The following is a 21,437-nucleotide window of genomic DNA, read 5'->3' on the forward strand; positions in this document are numbered from 1 at the left end:
TGTATAGAAACATATTTGCAATATACATGTGTTGGCAAAAATGCTTTTAGCAAAATGTATCACTGTTTTAGTGTTAACATATGTGAAGCATAACTAGATATTCTCAGTGCACCAGCATTTTAAATACTACAGCTGCTTAGAGCACCAGTGGGGCTTGTATCATGTTAGCAATTAACAAATTGAGTCATTACAAGATGGTACAATCACCTTAGGCTATCTGGGAAAGTGTTGTGTTTAAAATGCTGGTGCACGGTGCATACTTATATACACTTTTGAAACAGCTATAGATTTTATTAGAAGCATTTTTGCTAAAACATGTTTATTACAAAAATGCCTCTATTCAAAACTAAAATACATCATGTTGGTTCCAATTTTGGCCTACAACAGCAGGGTTTATGTATTCTTCTCATCTTTGTTGTTGTTTTTTTAATAATTTAACTATAAATAAATATTAAACATTATTTTTAGAACCTAATAAATTACAAAATATAAATGTTTTTATGCTTGTTATGTAAGTATATTTCAAAATCTCACATGAATTTAGATCTTAAGCATTAAAATGATGGTACTTATTCACTTTTTCATTTCAGGTTTCGGATGTCATCAGTAGCATTCGACAAGTTTCCAAAGTTGCCCTGAAAGAAGATTCCAAGTCCAGCAGAGACAATGAAGATGCCTTTTATAACTCACAAAAATATGAAGTGTTATACTGTGGAAAGGTTGTAATAGCCCATAAAAAACCTCCATTAACACTTATTGATGACTGTATTGAGAAATTTAGCCAACACGAACGGCAACGCTTGAAGCTGTTGAGTCAACAGCGCAGTTTGGATTGCAGTACAGAAGTCACCTTGGTTGAGGTGGATGTTCCAATTTCTCCATCTGATGACCAACTACAGGAGCAAGATGACGACAATGATGCAGTTGCTCCCTCTAGAGGCAGTTCAGGGATATTTACTGTTGGTAGCCAAAGTAATCTAAGCAGTTGTCGAGTATCGTTTCCTGAAAGCATTTTAGAAGACTCTGGCTTTGAGGATCAGCAAGAATTTAGAGCTCGGTGCAGCAGTGTTACCATTCAGAAGAGGGCACATGAAGGTAAAATACAGCCACGAAGGAGGCACGCAAGTGCACCTAGCTTTGTACAACCCTCCGACTCTGAAAAGAACCGAACAATGCTCTTTCAGGTACATTTCTTTCTTTAATGGTCATCTAGTAATACATTTTGTAAGAAACAAAAGATAAAGCTACTCTATTAACAGTAGGAATGCTAGTCGTAGTGTAATGATAAAACTATACAGGATTTGTTCCTGAATACTTAAATTGGCACTTTTTTTAAAAATGTACTGGTATATTAAGAGTGAAATCTAATTAGCAGTGGTAATATGTTTTTTTTTTCTTTTTAAAGGACCACTAAATGCAGTAGAATTGCATAATTTACAAGTGCATAATAAAAAGACAATGATTTAACACCTACTCCGAATTTCAATTTTTCTCTCTCATTTTCCGGCCCCCTATATCATCCAATCACAGACTAGTATACGTATAACCTGTGAGATTGTGCACATGCTCAGTAGGATCTTGTTCCCCAGAAAGTGTCCATATAAAATTTCATAATGGAAGCTAATTGGAAAGTGTCTTAAAACTGCATGGTCTTTCTGAATCATAAAAGTTTATTTTGACCGGAGTGCCATTGAAATAAAAAATAAACTTTTATTATTGGGACAGAACAATTTTTTAAAAAAATATTTCCAACTCTATTATCAAATGTACCTCTTCACTTTATCTTCTTGGTTGAAACGTTGCCCCTTTCCATGAACACATACTGAAGTAGGCTCATGAGTGTGCATGTGAACACTGTAGGAATAACATTGTTATAAGTAAGGCTGTTAAAACCGCTGTCATATAGTGCTCAAGACACCTACACGTTCTTGACTTCACCATACCATTTTGTGTATCATCTTATGAATGGATCAACCTCGGTGGTAAAAAAATAAAAAAATAAATCTACTTCTATTAAGAGCAAATATTCTATGTAGATATTTTTCAAAACTAGAGAACAGGCAAGCATGCATTTCTATGACAGTATAATTAGTTTAAGACTGTGATAAAGAAACTAATCTCTAATACTGAACAATTACTTACTTATACAATAACAGACAGTGTATATAACAAATATTCAAGTGCTACCAAACATTTATAAAATTATTCAGTAAAAAACCACAGCAAACGGAGTGAATACTAGAACATAAATAAACCCCTAGCTAAGGTAAATAACCACAAGTGATATCTGAAGATTAAAAACACTATACCATGGTGATGATCTATTTCAGCCTCTAATTAAGTTTCCAAAGAAACATATATGTATTTTTGAGCTCTATAGTGAATGGGTGTTATGGATAGAGGCTTTTTAGTTGTTCAGAACAGAGAGCTTCTTGGGTAATATCACATCATTTTACATTTAGTACATATATACATTTAAAAATAAAATGCTTTTCCTAAAGTGAAGTTCACTATTAGATAATATCAAATTATATGAAAAATTATATCTAGAAAATTAACACACTTTCTCACAAGCAGAGGGAGCTAATCTGTAATACAGCCTTGACACCGCACTCCACTCTTGATCCACAGCCCTCTTTTCATTTCTGGTTAGAGGCTGGAATGGGGAGACAGATTGAGAAGCTAATGATCATTCACATATCATTCAGATACTTCTGATTCCCCTCTAATGCTTCTTATGCTTTAGTAAATTATCAGGGGTTTTATTTTCATTTTAAGTATGTCACTATACATTTCCAATGACTAATTCTTCTAAGGTCAAGCAAAATGTATTTTATCCCATACAAAAGACAAAAAAAGTTCTATTTATTTTTACGTAACATTTTGTGTTAATAGACTTAAATATATGTAGTTTTGCAACTATTATACATGGTAGAATAAAAAAAAGTGTCATCTGGCAAGTTATAACCCATTCCACTTTCTGTGCTGAGTTTGAAGGACGTTCTCTTCCAGTGCTTATGAGGGCCTATCTAGTTTCTGTGCTTTAAAACATGAATGACTCAAGTGACTATATCACACTTTTCTCACACCCTGTCTAAGACAAATCACTTTTCAGCACATTTGTACATCCTGAAAGGACATTAAGGTCAAAACATAAACGTTTTTACATTAACATATCAGGTTATTTTTTTTGCAAACTAAATTAAAAAAAAATAATTTAAAGGGACATACAAATGCAAAAAGAAAATGATCTAATATGCTAGCACTTTTGGTTAATGCGTGATTGCTTTCACATAACTATGCTGAGGTTAAACACTAAGTTAAAGGCACAGCGAACACCTTGTAATTACAAGACATTTCTGTTGTGTTGCTATAGAATAACATATCATTCAAGTCTTAACATTTTTAAATTAAATAAAAACATCCTTTACTGTAATTTTTTTTTTTTAATAACCAAACTCTACCAACCATTTGCCTTGTTGGGAAGAGCCAATCTGGGCTTTATTCCACAAACAACACGTATAGCCCTGATCATAAAGTTAGTATAGAATGCATTGTTTTGCAGTTGTTATCTGATAAAGTTAATTTAGGGACATATGTATAACAAGGTTAGCCTTGAAAATCACAGGGTACATTTCATGTTCTGAGAATTAGAAATTGCTCAATTTTCAGAGTTAAATTACATGAAAAGGAGGCAAAATAAACAATGAAAATATATTGCAAAGCAGCTTCATTATGCATAACTAAACATTTTATGTAAAACTATTGAGGTCTTTAATGTCTCTATAACTTTAGCCCCAAAGCATTAATACACTCCTAGGAGATAAATTAACACTTCCAATGAGCCAGTGACAAGAGGCATGTGTTCACCCTCCAATCCCCAGCAAGCTCCCTGTAGCGCTTTGATTCTCCATTGCCTTCTTATTTATGCTTTTCAATAAAGGATACCAAGAGGATTAACTAAATTTGATAGCAGAAGTAACTTGAAATGTTCGATCTTAAAGGGACACTAAACCCAATTTTTTCTTTTTAGTGACACGATAAGTCCATGGATCATCTAATTACTAATGGAGAATATCACTCCTGCCCAGCAGGAGGCGGCAAAGAGCACCACACCAAAGCTGTTAAATATCACCTCCCTTCCCTCCCACCCCAGTTGCCTACGTTAGAGCAAGGAAATCGTAAAGTTAGGTGTTAAGATCCTTCAATCAAGAGTTTATTATTTTTAAAGTAGTGCAAGATTGTGCTGCTTTGTCCTAGGGTGTAGCTGTAGTCCATATCGGTCTCTTCAGTAGAGCAGTGGTGGCTTTAGAGCAATGGGAATTTGTGGGACATAATTCTCACTGCACCTCCCATATACTGATGCTGCCCTACTTCTGAAAAACTGAGGGATATTACTCAGTCCTTTCCTTTATTTCACAGGTCCATGTGAGGGAGAGGACCTCTCAAACCTGGGAGTTGCCTTGCTGTCGGGCAGAATATGAGGTAAGTGCTGACTTTTATTCCTGGGTTAATGGAAACTCAGAAAAGGTTGGGCACTTTATTTCACAGGATGGGACAATAGCATAGCCTCATTGGTATGGGCACTTTATTTATTAGACATAGATTCTCCTATGTAATGGGGGATACTATGGACAGCATAGTCGCAGGCACTGGGGCAAGAAATTTCCTTTGGTGGTTTCACATTTCCCGGCGGTTTCATAACTATCATACCGACCGGAGATAACTTATTGGCACGCCCACGATTGGCGGTACTTCAGGAGGCGCAATTTGCTTTGCGCGCCTTTTTCTAGTGTATTTCCTGTTAACGGAGGGTGAAGTGCTTTAGCTCCTTTTCCTATTACGCATTTTCTGGCATTTATATGCATATTTAGGACCGGAGACCGACTCTCAACAGCTGCTGATAAGTTCTGTTTTTGTTAGTGAGGAAAAAACTCCTGCTCAGAGGGGGTTGGTTGCAACTAACAGGTAGGCACCTCAGCAAAGTACTGCTGAGGTGTAGAGGTGATCTTTTTTTTTAAAACTTCTGTCCTCTCTGCACTTAAAGGACCAGTCAACACAGTAGATTTGCATAATCAACAAATGCAAGATAACAAGACAATGCAATAGCACTTAGTCTGAACTTCAAATAAATAGTAGATTTTTTTCTAACAATTTTAAAAATTATGTCTTTTTCCACTCCCCCTGTACCATGTGACAGCCATCAACCAATCACAAATGCATACACGTACCATGTGACAGCCATCAGCCATTCACAAATGCATACACACTTATTCTTGCACATGCTCAGTAGGAGCTGGTGACTCAAAAAAGTTTAAATATAAAAAGTCTGTGCACATTTTGTTAATGGAAGTAAATTGGAAAGTTGTTTAAAATGGCATGCTCTATCTGACTAATGAAAGTATAATTTTGATTGAGTGTCCCTTTAAGAAATAAAAAAAGGGAGTAAAAAAGTTACCATTTAAAAATTAAAGTTTTTTATGTTTTGACTTTTTATCAAAAAACTTAAGTTTTCTATTCATAAATTGTCTTATTGTGAGTCAGAATGGACCAAGAGGCTCTGCAAAATGCCACTTGTTCTTTGTGTTTTGATGCCAATGTGGAACCACCAATCCCTTTCTGTTCCTCATGTATTGAGAGGACTTTAAACTATAGGGATAGACTTTTTTCTGAACCGACATTTTACAAGGAGGATGCTGTTCAGGAATCTAATGACAATGTTTAATTTATGCCACAGCTTTCTCCTCAAGCATCCCAAATTTTTCCGCCTTCACATGCAGTGCCCTGCACTTCCTCTATAACTTCTTCTGGAGTTACTTTACAAGACATCGCTTCTCTCATGTCTTCTGCAGTTTCTGATGCGTTGTCTGCTTTTCTAATGTTGCAGGGTAAGCGTAAGAGGAAAATCAGACATTCAGTAAAGCGAGGTTTCTGACGCAGTTGTTGCTATTTCGAATGCCCCCTCCCAGAAGCCTGAGGAGGAGGATACCTTAGAATCTGAAATGTCACCTTCAGATCCTACTGACAGTGTAATTCCTCTTCCTGATACTGAAGTTGTATCTTTCAGGTTTAAGCTAGAACACCTCCGTCTGTTACTCAAGAGGTTTTAGCTACCTTAGACGACAGCGACACCATGGTCGTAGTCAATCCTAAGAAATCCAGTAAGCTAAACAAATATTTTGATGTACCTTCCTCGGGGGAGGTTTTTCCTGTGCCAGATAGAGCTACTGAGATCATTTCTAAGGAATGGGAGAGACCGGGTATCCCTTTTTCCCCATCTCCTATATTTAAAAAGATGTTTCCCATAGCGGATTCTATCAGGGAGTCTTGGCAAACAGTACCCAAGGTGGAAGGGGCAGTTTCCACTCTGGCTAAGAGAACTACTATACCCATAGAGGATAGTTGTGCCTTTAAGGATCCTATGGATAAAAAAATTAGATGGGTTACTCAAGAAGATGTATGTACACCAGGGGTTAAAATGGCAACCTGCATTCCCCAGTTTTGCATAACTAACACAGTTATATTAATACACGTTTTACTTCTGTGACTAACTGGTATCTAAGCATCTTCTGACCTCCCCTAATCACATGACTTTTAGTTATTAACTATTGACTTGCATTTTAGCCAATTAGTGCAGTGTCTGCCACTAGCCACGGATTACAATTTTATCTGTTTGGCTGACATGTACTAGCTCTCCCCTGCTGTGAAAAGATAATAAAAAAGAGGCATCCTTCAAGGACTTAAAAATTATCATATGAGCCTTCCTAGGTTTGCTTTCAACTAGAATACCAAGAGAACAAAGCAAAATTGTTGATAAAAGTAATTACATGCCCTATTTGAAAAATGAGAGGTTTTTTTTGGACTTGACTGTCCCTTTAAGTTAGCTAATTCCTTTATTACTGATGCTTCACTACAGGTTATCAAACTAGGAACAAAAATATCAGGTTTTGCTGTTCTAGCCCGCAGAGCCTTATGGTTAAAACCTTGGTCTGTGGATGTGTCATCTAAGTCTAAACTTTTGGCGATTCCTTACAAGGGAAAGACTTTGTTTGGACCGGGATTAACAGAAATAATCTCTGATATTACGGGAGGGAAGGTTTATCTTCTCCCTCAGGATAAGAGAAACAAGCAAAAGGGACGTCATTTTCGTTCCTTTCGAAATTTCAAGGGAAATTCTTCCGCTTCCTCTTCCAAGCAAGATCAGTCTAAACCTTCCTGGAGACCCAATCAGTCTTGGAATAAGGGAAAACAATCCAAGAAGCCTACTATTGAATCAAAGACAGCATGAAGGGCCTGCCCCCGATCTGGGACATGATCTTGTAGGGGGCAGGCTTTCCTTCTTCGCTCAGGCTTGGGTTCAAGATGTTCAGGATCCCTGGGCAGTGGACATAGTGTCCCAGGGATACAAACTAGAGTTCAAAAGTTGTCCTCCCAGATGCAGGTTTCTGCTTTCAAGATTATCTGTAGACCAGACAAAAAGAAAGGCGTTCTTACACTGTGTAAGAGACCTCTTCGACCTGGGAGTGATAGTTCCTGTTCCGATGCAGGAACAGGGTCTGGGATTTTATTCAAATTTGTTCATGGTTCCCAAAAAAGAGGGAACCTTCAGACCGATTTTAGATCTCAAGAGTCTAAACAAATATCTCAGAGTACCGTCCTTCAAGATGGAAACTATTTGTTCCATTCTTCCTTTGGTCCAAGAGGGTCAATTTATGACAACGGTGGATTTAAAGGATGTGTACCTGCATGTTCCCATCCACAGGGATCATCACAGGTTTCTAAGGTTTGCCTTTCTAGACAAACACTTCCAATTTGTGGCTCTTCCTTTCGGCCTTGCCACAGCTCCCAGAATTTTCTCAAAGGTTCTGCGATCTCTGTTGGCAGTGCTCCGATTACGGGGCATTGCAGTGGCGCCCTATGTGGACGACATCCTGGTCCAGGCACCATCCTTTCAACAAGCAAGGTCTCACACGGAAATGTTGTTATCTTTCCTGCAATCTCACGGATGGAAGGTCAATTTGGAAAAGAGCTCCTTAATTACAAATACAAGGGTAACTTTCTTGGGAACCATAATAGATTCCCTATTAATGAAGATTTTTCTGACAGAAGTCAGGAAATCAAAGATTTTCGATTCTTGCCTAGCACTTCAGTCCGATCCTCGGCCTTCAGTGGCTCAGTGCATGGAGGTAATCGGGCTGATTGTGGCGGCAATGGACATCATCCCGTTCGCTCGTTTCCAACTCAGACCTCTGCAGTTAAACATGCTCAGTCAATGGAACGGAGATTATGTAGATTTGTCTCCATGAATACTACTAGAGCAGAAGACAAAGGATTCTCTTCGATGTTGGCTGTCTCAGGATCATCTCTCCCAGGGAACCTGCTTTCCCAGACCCTCTTGGGTGATTGTGACAACAGACGCCAGCCTTATAGGATGGGTAGCAGTCTGGGGATCCCTAAAGGCTCAGGGAGTTTGGACTCAGTCAGAGTCTGTTCTGCCTATAAACGTTCTGGAGCTGAGAGCGATCTTCAATGCTCTTCTGGCCTGGCCCCAGTTAGCCTCCGCCCAGTTTATCAGGTTCCAGTCGGACAACATAACTTCAGTGGCTTACATCAATCATCAGGAAGGAACGAGGAGTTCCTTAGCAATGACAGAGGTAACCAAAATAATTCAGTGGGCGGAAACGCACTCTTGCTGTCTGTCGGCGATCCACATCCCAGGAGTGGACAACTGGGAGGCGGACTTCCTGAGCAGGCAGACCTTTCATCCGGGAGAGTGGGAACTCCATCCGGTAGTGTTTTCCAGCCTGATTCTCAAATGGGGTCAGCCAGAATTGGATCTCATTGCATCTCGACAGAATGCCAAGCTTCGGAGGCACGGATCGAGGTCCAGGGACCCTCAGGCGGTACTGATAGACGCCCTGGTGGTATCTTAAACCTTCAGTCTAGCATACCTATTTCCTCCGTTTGCTCTTCTTCCTCGGGTCATTGCTCGAATCAAGCAGGAGAGGGCGTCGGTGATCCTCATTGCACCGGCTTGGCCTCGCAGGATTTGGTATGCAGATCTGGTGGACATGTCGTCTCTTCAACCTTGGAGACTTCCGTTGAGGAAGGACCTTCTAATTCAAGGGCCCTTCCTTCACCCAAATCTAGTTTCTCTGAAGCTGACTGCTTGGAGATTGAACGCTTAATTTTATCCAATCAGGGCTTTTCAGAATTGGTCATAGAGACCATGATTCAGGCTCGTAAACCTGTAACTAGAAGGATTTACTACAAGATATGCCGTAAATATCTCTATTGGTGTGAATCCAAGGGCTACTCTTGGAGTAGAGTTAGGATTCCTAGAATTTTCTCATTTCTCCAAGAGGGTTTGGAGAAAGGATTATTGACAAGTTCCCTAAAGGGTCAAATATCTGCCTTATCTAGTTTGTTACATAAGCGTCTGGCGGACGTACTCAGCCCTTGGTCAGGATCAAGCCTGTGTTCAAACCAGTTACTCCTTCATGGAGTCTTAATTTAGTTCTTAAAGTTCTTCAAGGGGCTCCGTTTGAGCCTATGCATTCCTTAGATATTAGGTTGTTATCTTGGAAAGTTTTGTTTCTTGTTGCTATTTCATCTGCTCGTAGAGTGTCAGAGCTCTGGGCATTGCAGTATGAGTCTCCTTACCTTATTTTTCATTTGGATAAGGTAGTTTTACATACAAAAGTAGTTTCTGACCGGAAAATTAATCAGGAGATTGTTGTTCCTTCCTTGTGTCCTAATCCTTCTGAGAAGGAACGGCTTCTGCACAATTTAGATGTGGTACGTGCGCTAAAATTTTACCTACAGGCAACTAAGGATTTTCGTCAGTCTTCTGCCTTATTTGTGGTTTTCTCAGAAAACGTAAGGGACAGAAAGCCACGGCTACTTTTCTTTCTTTTTGGCTGAAAAGTATCATACGTTTTGCCTATGAGTCTGCTGGACAGCAGCCTCCAGAGAGAATTATGGCTCATTCCACGAGGGCTGTTGCTTCCTCATGGGCATTAAAAAATGAAGCTTCTGTGGAACAGATTTGCAAGGCTGCAACTTGGTCCTCTCTTCACACTTTTTCAAAGTTTTATAAATTTGACACCTTTGCCTCTGCTGAGGCCGCTTTTGGGAGAAAGGTTCTTCAAGCAGTGGTGCCTTCCGTTTAGGTTCCCTGTCTTGTCCCTCCCTTATCATATGTGTACTCTAGCTTGGGTATTGATTCCCAGTAGTAATTAGATGATCCGTGGACTCATCGTGTCATTAAAAAGAAAAGAAAATTTATGCTTACCTGATAAATGTATTTCTTTTTTGACACGATGAGTCCACCGCCCGCCCTGTTCTATATAGACAGGTTGTTAGTTTGTTATAAACTTCAGACACCTCTGCACCTTGTTACTTCCTTTCTCTCCTTTACTTCGGTCGAATGACAGGAGTGGGAGGGAAGGTAGGTGATATTTAACAACTTTGCTGTAGTGCTCTTTGCCGCCTCCTGCTGGGCAGGAGGGATATTCCCCGGTAGTAATTAGATGATCCGTGGACTTATCATGTCAAAAAAGAAATACATTTATCAGGTAAGCATACATTTTCTTTTGTCTTTAACGATTCAGAAAGAGCATGCAATTGTAAATAACTTTCTAGTTTATTTCTATTATCTAATTTGTTTTATTCTATTTGTATCCTTTGTTGAAAAGGAGACCTAGGTAGACTCAGAAGCTGATGATTGGTGGCTGCACATATACATCTCTTTTCATTGGCTTTCAGCAAGCTCTGAGTAGTGCATTACTACTCCTTCAACAAACAATATCAAGAGAATAAAGCAAATTAGATAATAGAACCGATTTGGAAAGTTGTTTAAAATTGTATGTGCTATCTGAATCACAAAATAAATGTTTTGGGTTTCATGTCCCTTTAATCATCCAATACTATTTCAAAATAATAAAAAAACATATCCTAATTCTCAGGGTACTTAAAGGGACAGTCTAGTCAAAATTAAACTTTCATGATTTAGATAGTGCATGTAATTTTAAAAAACTTTCCAATTTACTTTTATCATCAAATTATTCTCTTGTTATTCTTAGTTGAAAACTAAACCTAGGTAGGCTCATATTCTAATTTCTAAGCCCTTTTTTTATTGAGGTAAAAATTATTAGTAACAATACAGGTAAAAATTATAACCTTGCATATGCATCAACATTCAAATATATACAGAAGCTTGTACATTATAAAGTATGACATAATATCCCATTACCTGTATTGTACGTATCCGCATATGCCAAAAAAAGTAGCCTCACAATTTTTTATTTATGAGCGAGTAGCATAAAAAAAAATCAGCTTAAAGTACTTATGGGCTTTCATACTTCCCACAAGGCAGGGATATATTCATAATGTCACAGAAAATAAAGTGAAATATCAACTTCAACCTGAAGTATACATTGTTCCTGCTTGCTGCCCCTCTCCTCCTACTAGATCCCATCAGAGCCATTCGTTTCTCAACCTGCTCTCTATTATATACTGGGTATTTTCATACCTTGCAATTAGTTCCTTTTGTGTGTCCCTCTCTAATCTTCTAATACAATATTTCCATTTTTCGAAGAACCTTTCAACATTGTTCTCCAAGTTATACCTTATATCGTTTTGCTCTATTAAGAATTACTTCTGTACCACATTTTTTCATTATTTAAGGGGAGGTGCCCGTATATTTTTCCATCCTTTTAGAATCAGGTTTCTGCTTAATAAAATTAGCATATTAATAAAGGTTCTACACTGAGAGATTTCATTTCTATTAAAGTGTAAAAAAATAACTTGTTCTGCTTGGGGGAGCAGTTGAGCATTACACAATTTATTAGCCCAATAAAATACCATTCTCCAAAATTTTTGTAGCTTCAGGCAAGTCCATAAACAGTGCTTTCCCCATGCTACATTTTTCGCACTTATATTCCTTTTGCCTATTCCCCCATTTACGCCCATTCTCTGGCGTAATATATGTCATCCAAATTATTTTAGCGTGTTGTTCACGCATTGTCATTGAGAGAGAAGCTTCCTCTACCTTTTTTATGCTCTGTAGGACTGTCTGCACTAACAAGTTGGGAAATTGCATATCTCTCCACTTTACTACAGTCTTCTCTAATATACTCTCATAATTTATATTATTTATAATGTTATATATTAAGGAGATAGAGAAATTGCCATTCTTATATGCATTCAGAACTGGTACAAGTGGGGGGTAATCCCATATTTTCCCATGTAATCTAATACATTTCATGCAATAATCTCTTACTTCTAAATATGCATAATATTGTTCCTGTTTAAGATAAAATTGTTTTTGGATAACTCCAAAATGTTCACTAACCCGACATCTTTCCATACCGAACCTACATTAGATAAATATCCCAATTGGTAATCCTGGTTTCCCTTAATAGCTAGAAACTGTGACACTGCAAATTTGAAGTTTAATTTTTTGCAAATTCTATGCCATGCTATTATTGGGTCCTTCAATAAATCTATTTTCTTAATATAAATCGGGAGATCCTTAATTTCCAGATGGACAATATTTCTCCAATATAGGGGTTTAACTAATGTGGGTTCAAGCTCTGGTATAGTAAAATGTCCTATCTCCAGTAACCAATCCAGAGCAATCTTCCCTATTGCCACTAAATTATATAGAGGGACATTTGGTAAGGCCAGACCCATATATTTTCTTTGAAGCATTAGTTTCTCATGGCTTAATCTTACTTTCTTATTCCCCCATAAATACCTTTTAATGGATACGTTGATCTTCTTTATTTCGTTTTTTTTTAATTAGCAGTAGGATATTTTGAAAGACATGGTAATACTATCATTTTCAATAAGTTTATTTTACCATACAGTGAAAGAGGGAGAGTTTCCCAATGTTTAAGTGTTTCCGAAAATTTCCTGACAGCTTCTCTTATATTTAAAGAGTATATTTAGTTTGGATCTGCCGAGAATTTAAGCCCTAAATAGACTTCTTTAAAGGTTTGCGTATCTGAATCTAGTTTTCTATGAATCCATTAAACTTCTGACTTATTTGTGTTAATTTTATAACCAGAGAAGGTTCCATACATTTCCACAATTTGACAGATGCGTTTAAAATTTACTGTTGATTGTTTCGTAAAAATCAACAGGTTGTCTGCATATACTGCTAATTTAATCTCTTTACCCTGGATTCTTATTCCTGGGATATTTAGTCTTAATGCTATCAATAATGGTTCTAGGGCTAAATTAAAAATTAAAGGAGAAAGAGGACACCCTTGCTGCGTTCCTCTCAATAATGGAAAACGGCTTGTTTTATGTTTATTTATAACTAACATTGCCTGAGATTTCCTATATAGTCGTTCTATCATATTATAACAATTACCCGAAAAGCCAAATTTAGTTAGTGTGGTGAATATATGGTCCCATATAATTGAGTCTATGGGGCCTATTTAACAAATGTCTGTCCGACATGATCTGACCAGCGCTAAATATGCTATATGCTCTCCGCATTCAGCATTGCACCAGCAGCTCTTGTGAGCTGCTGGTGCAACACCGCCCACTGCAGATTCGCTGCCAATCGGCCGCTAGCAGGGGGTGTCAATCAACCCGATCGTGTTCGATCGGGTTGATTTAACGTGATCTCTGTCCACCTCCACAGAGTAGGCGGACATGTTATGGAGCAGCGGTCTTTAGACCGCTGCTTCATAAATGGTATTTCTGGCAAGTCTGAAGGCTCGCCAAAAACATGGCCCTTCAAGCTCCATACGGAGCTTGATAAATGGGCCTCAAAAGCTTTATGTGCGTCTAGTGCTATTACCGATAAATCATCTTTACTGTTTTCCTTATTACATTTTTTATTATACCAGGCGTCCGCAATTGTTAAATATAATTTGCTCAAATTGACATTAGATGAACGCCCTTTCATAAAGCCAGTTTGGTCCTGATGGACTAATCCTTCCAAGGATGTATGTAGTCTTTTTGCTATAATACTTGTCATTATTTTGTAGTCAATATTCAATAATGATATTGGTCTATATGATTCGCTGTGGGTCTTTCCCTGGTTTTGGGATAAAAATTATTGTTGATTTATTAAAATCTTCTGCAGGAGCAAGTTGTCCCGTCCAAAATATATTCAAAAGAATTGTTAATGTGGGCGTGATTTCTTTTATCAATAATTTGTAAAATTCTGAAGGTAGTCCTTTGGGACCAGCTGCCTTGTTGTTAGATAATTTCTTAATTGTTTGAATTACTTTTTCCTCTGAAATAGGCTCATTGAGACTATTTAACTGATTTAAATCTATTTTTGGGACATTCATTATTTCCCAAAATCGGTCCTTTTTGATCTCGTCTACCAGGAGCGGTGAGTATAATTTTGCTAAATAATCCTGGAATGTTTTTTGTATCTGTTTAAGATCAGTTATTATTTTATCCCCAACTTTTTTGGGGACGAGTGTGTTTTTTTTTATTCTTAACTAATTGTGACAGAAACCGACCAGCTCTGTTTCCAAATCTATAGAATTTAGAGCATGATTTCATATTTTCCGTAATTTCATTTTGTGTAAAAAAATTATCCCTATTTTGTTTCGCAAGAATATATTTCTCCCAATTAAGCCTGTTTCTATTCCCCACCAATCTAGCATATGCATTAATCAAGGCTTTAGTTACTTGCTGTTTCAGTTGATTTTTTTTCCTCATCCCAAATACAAACGCAGAAATATCCCCCCTCAATACCGCTTTAGCTGTGCTCCAGTAGATATCTGTTTTATTTAAGTAATTATTATTAAATCTGTCATACTCTAAAATATTTAGGGAAGAAGAATGAGCCCGTTTTTTTTTTTTTTTTTTTTTTGGGGGGGGGGGGGGAGTATTTAAAGGGACACTGAACCCAATTTTTTTCTATCATGATTCAGATAAAGCATGCATTTTTAAGCAACTTTCTAATTTTCTCCTATTATCAAATTCTTTTAATTATATTGGTATCTTTATTTGAAATGCAAGAATGTAAGTTTAGATGCCGGCCCATTTTTGGTGAACACACTGTGTTGTTCTTGCTGATTGGTGGGTAGATTCACCTACCAATAAACAAGTGCTTTCCATGGTTCTGAACCAAAAAAAGCTTAGATGCCTTCTTTTTCAAATAAAGAAAGCAAGAGAACGAAGAAAAATTGATAATAGGAGTAAATTAGAAAGAGGTTCAGTGTCCCTTTAATGCAGTAGAGATAGGTACATGATCTGATATTGGGATTTGGTCAATTTTAGCCTCATATACTTGATTAATCATTTGCTCCGAGATCAGACAAAAATCTATTCTAGAAAGGGAATGACTAGACCTGGAAAGACAAGAATATTCACCAGCATCTGGGTTCAGTATTCTCCATACTGTATATCTACACTCTTAAATCTTTTTAAATTTTTTTAGGAATTGTGCTTTCTCTTTTCTTTTTTGCCCATGTGTTTTTGTTCAGTTCTGTTTTAATTATGTCCTGTCCCCCCCGACTCTCTTCCTGTCTAAGATTATATTTGGGGTTAGGATAAAGTCTCCACCTATTATTAGGTACTTGTCTGTATATATTAGTAAGTAATCTCATATTTTTGTAGCAATAGTATCTGAGCCCCCAACTTTTTTGCATATTTTAATATAGATTTCCTTTTAATAGGTGAAGTAATCCCACCTATATTCCATGATATAATTTTCACAGACATTTATTTTATTTGCTTAAAAAACATGTAACACTGTGGGACATCTCTGACCCCCCCCCCATATCCTTTCCCTCTCTATTACCTGAGGAGAGGGGCAGCAAAGCCCCATATCATTAAAAAACATACGCATAAAAAATAGCAGTAAATAAAAAAAATCAAGAGACTGGTTAATTTTACAAACTCTTCCTGCATTCCCCTAACGCCATATTTATTACCTACTAGCTCCCTAGTAACTTTACTCCAAGTGGCTTCTTTATCTGTAGACATTTTCTTACCCTCTTCACTTTGTAAATTAAGTTGGTCTGTGAATAAGGACCTAATAAAAACTTTTACCCACCAGCCTTGGCTTACGTTATCTCTAGCTTTACTGCACACTGCTTCCATGTTTATTCTCAAGAAAGGCTTTGGCTTCTGCTTCATCTATAAGCAGTTTATTACCATCTTTAGTTTGAATATTAATTTTAGCTGGGTTTAAAAGTCTGGCTTTCCAGCCTGCTTGAATAAGTTTAGTACATAGTGGTGCCATACAAAGCCTTTTGTTGGAGGTTTCTGCTGAGTAGTCATTAAATATTAGGAGTTTTTTTTAGCTTTATAAATTAATTCATTATTTGTTTGCCTGTATGCATTGATTATTCTGATTTTGTCCTGAAAATTTAACATTTTCATAATAACCACTCTATTAATACAATCCCCATTTGTTGCTCTTCATTCTGGGCCTATTCTATGGATTCTTTCCACTACTGTCTGTTGTGGATTCTGTTGCATCATTTTTCAGTAATTTCAGGAGCTCCTTCTCTACAAAATCTTTCAACTCTTTTTCTACGATCCCTTCCGTTAGGCCTACTAATCTAATATTGTTCCGTCTATTATGGTTTTCAAGATCTTCAAGTTTGGCTTTCATAGCTTCTATCTGTTCTGACATACTTTGGGTTAATTGGTCTCTTTGTACCTCTCTATCCTCCAAGTCTGACACCCTTTGTTCTGCGTGTGTAATTCTGTTTGCAAAAAATTTAACTTCATTTGACAGTTCAGCTATACTATTTTGTATTAGGTCAAATTTTGGTGAGAAAAGTGTGTTTAATTGTCTAATTCCTCATTATTTGTGCCTTGTGATAAGTGTTCTGTTGATCCTTCAAAAACCTCTAGTGTAGATTTATTAACTTCTTTATCATGATTTTTACTTCTTGAAGTCATATTGGGGGATCTAAACTTACTTTTGGACATATACTTAACTATATATAGTATATAAAATGTGAGAATCCCCCCCCATGTCTAATATCGTGTGTACCCCTCTGTGATGAATTTTTATCTAAACAAACCCATGCCCTAGTTTCCTAGCAGGATATTATTTGATCTATCCCAAGCTTATATATTCAGTTTGTTTAACTTTTATCTGAACAATATTTCCTAGACCATACCAAAATGGTTCACACCCTTAAATAACCTAACCAACGTTCTTTCAAAGATTTTTAGGAGACACCCATTCATTCTAATACAGATATATACAGAAAACAACCAATGCAATTAGACCATATAATCCATAAGTTTAACAGTAACACCCAGTGTATTCCTTCAAGGGCTGCCTTTCCCCCTTCTTTGGTTTCTTAAACTGGTACTGTAGGACGCAGGACTGTTCAATATTTGTATATGCCCATACTCTAATCCCCTCCAGTGACGGTGCAAAAGTTAATTTCTTTTTTGTTTCCTTACTTGCATTTTATTTACAGTCCTTGCTAGTACCTAGCGAGACCCTTCCTTGACCCTCTCTACTTTATTCTTAGTTCTATAGGGGCTAATATACTGCAGCGAAATTACAGTACTTTTAAATCTTTATTGAAATCACTGCTGCTGTATATGTGGGGATAAGTGGCATCTCTTCCGTCCTCAGATAGCGCTGTAAATGTATGTTATCTGCTGTGACCTGGGTCCTACCTCTAGCAGGCAATCCTCTTTGATTAGAATTTTTCACCCAGTTACAGCATACTAGCTCCAGTGTATAATCAAGGGGAAACGAATGACCCTCTTAGGTTCAGAACAAATGTGTAGTTTATAACCGCTTCTACTTATTTTAGCTTCTTTTAAGCGATCAGTCCCAACCTCTGTTCTGCCTGTGTCCCCTTCAGCAGCGATCCTGCCCTGCTGCTTTCACTTGCTTCCTTTACTTAACGGTGGATTCACACAGCCCCTGACCGGAACAGGCCCGGCGTCTGTTGTTACAGGGAGCTTGTGTGCGTGTTCCTGCGGCTTGTTGCGCCCAAGTGCAGCCCTGTCGTCTCTCAACCTCTTCGCCTCTGAGGGAGTCCCAGCTGTAGATGTTTATTTCAGTAGTGAGCCCTTTACTACCCGCTCACAACTCCGACCTGGGTATTTTGCCACGGCTGTATTCACTGGCTTTGCATCTCGGCGGTATTAGCACCCCACCTAGAGAAAGCAATCCTGAAACTTGGGAGCTTGGAAGGTTCACCGCGGGCATTCCTCAACACGTCCGCTCATGTAGCCACACCCACCGGAAGTATTTCTACTCTAAGCCCTTGAAAACCACCTCTTATCTGAATGCATTTGACAGTTTTTCACAGCTAGAGATTGTAAGCTCATGTGTGCCCTATAGATAACATTGTGCTTACACCCATAAAATGACTTCTGAGAGGGCACTGATTGACTAAGATGCAAGTCTGTCAAAAGAACGGAAATAAGGGGGCAGTCTGCAGAGGCTTAGATACAAGGTAATCACAGAGGTAAAACATTTATTAATATAACAGTGTTGGTTGGGCAAAACTGGAGAATGGGTAATAAAGGGATTATCTATCTTTTTAAACAATACAAATTCTGGAGTACACTGTCCCTTTAAGCGTTGGAATTGGCAAACAGTGACACTAGGCTACAAAGTACATCTAAGTCTAAATAAAAGATTAACCAAGCCTTGTTTACTATTGATCACTACACCTACATTGCCTTTTAACAGACTCTTGTAATAACGGTGAAGTGCATCTTCCTTGCCTATGAAATATTTACACATACATACACATGAACAGTTATTACATCAGTTTACTAATCAGAAGAGAAAATGTATAGTCCACTCAATGTTAAAAAAACAAATGTTTTACTTGTCCTACTAGTGAGTAGCTATGCTCTCACAGAAACCTGGCTTTCTCCTTCAGACACAGCTTCCTCTGCCACACTGTCATATGGGGGTCTCCACTTCAGCCACACTCCTATGTCTGATAATAGACAAGGAGGTGGTGTTGGTATTTTACTGTGCTCTTGTTGCACCTTTCAATAAATACAGCCCTTCTCTTCCCTTACATTTTCTTAATTTGAAACCCACATGATTCGCTTATTCTCTCCCCTCTGTATACGTGTTGCAGTCATATACCGCCCCCCATGTCTCCTCGAACCTCTCTTTTCTTCCATCCCCTCCTTTTCCTGCCCTAATGAATCTATCTGCCACTATAACTCTACCCTTACATCGGTCCTTGACAAGCTGGCCCCACCTACCATAGCTCGGAAATCATACACTCATCCTCAGCCCTGGCATGCTCCCGTACTGCGGAGCGACACTGGCGAAAATCTCGGAGTTCAGGTGACTTTCTTCACTACAAATTCATTTTGAACTGTTACTATCCTGACCTTAATCCATATAAGCAACACTACTTCTCTACTCTGATCTCTACTCTTTCTTCAAACCCAAAACGTCTGTTCTTCACGTTCAATACTCTTCTCCGCCCACCCCCACCTCCTACTACAACTTCTCTCTCAGCTCAAGATTTTGCCAGCTACTTCAACAAGAAAAATCGACTCCATCAGAAATGAAAACATACTACCTGTCTCCCACCCCCTCAAAAGCTTGCTATCATCCAAAACCCACATAGCCATAAAATTAGCTATTTTGCCCCTGTTACAGAGGAAGAAGTTTTTGCCCTTATACTGTCCTCTCGCCTCACTACCTGTCCCCTTGACCCCATCCCCTCACAGCTACTCCCCGCCCTCTCTTCTACCCTTACCCCTATACTCACACACATCTTTAACCTCTCCCTAAGCACTGGTATATTTCCCTTATCTCTTAAACACGCACTGGTCACACCTCAAAAAAACTCTCAATCCAACCTCCCCATGCAACTACCGCTCTATTTCCCTACTCCCTCTTGCCTCAAAGCTTCTTAAAAAGCTAGTATATGCACGTCTATCCCATTTCCTTACAATATAATCCCTCATTTGCCCACTGCAATCTGGATTTTGCCCCCTTCACTCCACAGAGACAGCAATTGTTAAGGTTACCAATGACCTACTTACAGAAAAATCCAAAGCCCTCTTTTCTCTGCTTATCCTCCTTGATCTGTCTGCTGCCTTTGATACTGTTGACCAACCTTTTTTTCTCAAATCCTTCGGGATCTGTGACACAGCTCTCTTGTGGTTCTCTTCCTATCTGTCTAACTGTACCTTTTAGTGTAGCCTTCTCTGGGGCATCCTATGTCACATGTCATGAGTATATGAGTACAAAGAAAAATGGTAGAGTCAAAGCGCTAAACAGCAAAGATACCTGGAGGCTGATAGTAGTATAAAATATATAATCAATTTATTTGAGCAAACTGTTTCTAAAAAAAAATCACATAGGGTGAAAGTTATCACATAAATTTCTAAAAACACATAGATGCAATCGAGACTTTGTATATACATAAAGGTGGAATACGCTGTGGTTTATCTTGTGTATGAATTGAAGCATACATTTTTAACAGCTCTAATATATCCTGCTGATATATATCAATTTCAAGGGAGACGTCCCTATCTGTATATACTTTTTAGATATATAATACCCTGTGCATCTATGTGTTTTTATATATTTATGTGATAACTTTTACCCTATGTGATTTTTTTAGGAGCAGTTTGCTCAAATAAATTGATTATATATTTTATACTATCAGCCTCCGTGATCTTTGCTGTTTAGCGCTTTGACTCTACAATTTTTCTCTGTACTTATAAAATCATATATCTATCTGGGAAGAGATATGAGACAAAGCTAAAGATACCTATCTATATCGCTAGTGCATATGAGTATATGAGCTCTGGCTGGAGATTTACATTGATTAATTGACACAGGCACTAAACTCTCAACAAATAAGGTATGAAGCTGGAGCCCAGTGTTGAACTGATAGCAGTGCATTGGCGGATCCAGGGGGGGGGGGCAACGGGGCAATTGCCCCCCCCGAGAATATAGTGAGAGAGGGCTTCCCTATTCCCTATTCCGCCGGCGCCGCGCCGCCACCAGGGTAACGTGCGGGCTGTCAGCTATCGCGGCACTGCTGAGCGCTGGTGATGTCACACGCCGGCGCTCAGACTCAGCGCGGTATATATTAGTGGGGGGAGGGGAGCTGCATGCGGAGTCGGAGGAGCTGCGGAGACCGGAGACAGTACTGTGACTGTGTGTCCTGAGCACAGCCACAGCCAAGCCACAGCGCTACTAGCCACGACTAGCCCCTGAACCCTAGCCTGGATTCCTGGACCAGCGACCAGGTAGTGTAATTTTGGGACATAAAAATTATTATTAAAATGCCTGCATGGTCAGGGTCTGTGACTATAAACCAAATAAAAAAAAGACCCCACCACTATTCACTTTATACCCCCAAACATTAGCCACAATATCTCTCTTTCTCTTTATATATATTGATTGAGCTGGCCATGGGGCAGTGGTCACAGCAGGGGAAAGCTTAATGACACCCTTATAGTGATCTATCTCCTGGTCA

General features: G+C 38.5%; 1 protein-coding gene across 1 annotated transcript in view; it reads left to right on the forward strand.

Annotated features, from left to right (window-relative positions):
* TBC1D4 (TBC1 domain family member 4) overlaps positions 1 to 21,437 on the forward strand; it is a 411,701-nt gene that overhangs the window by 223,145 nt on the left and 167,119 nt on the right. The window contains 1 exon segment of the mRNA XM_053707925.1: positions 591 to 1,184. Coding sequence (XP_053563900.1) covers positions 591 to 1,184 — 594 coding nt within the window.

Source organism: Bombina bombina, chromosome 3 (genome assembly GCF_027579735.1).
Source record: "Bombina bombina isolate aBomBom1 chromosome 3, aBomBom1.pri, whole genome shotgun sequence".
NCBI lineage: Eukaryota > Metazoa > Chordata > Amphibia > Anura > Bombinatoridae > Bombina > Bombina bombina.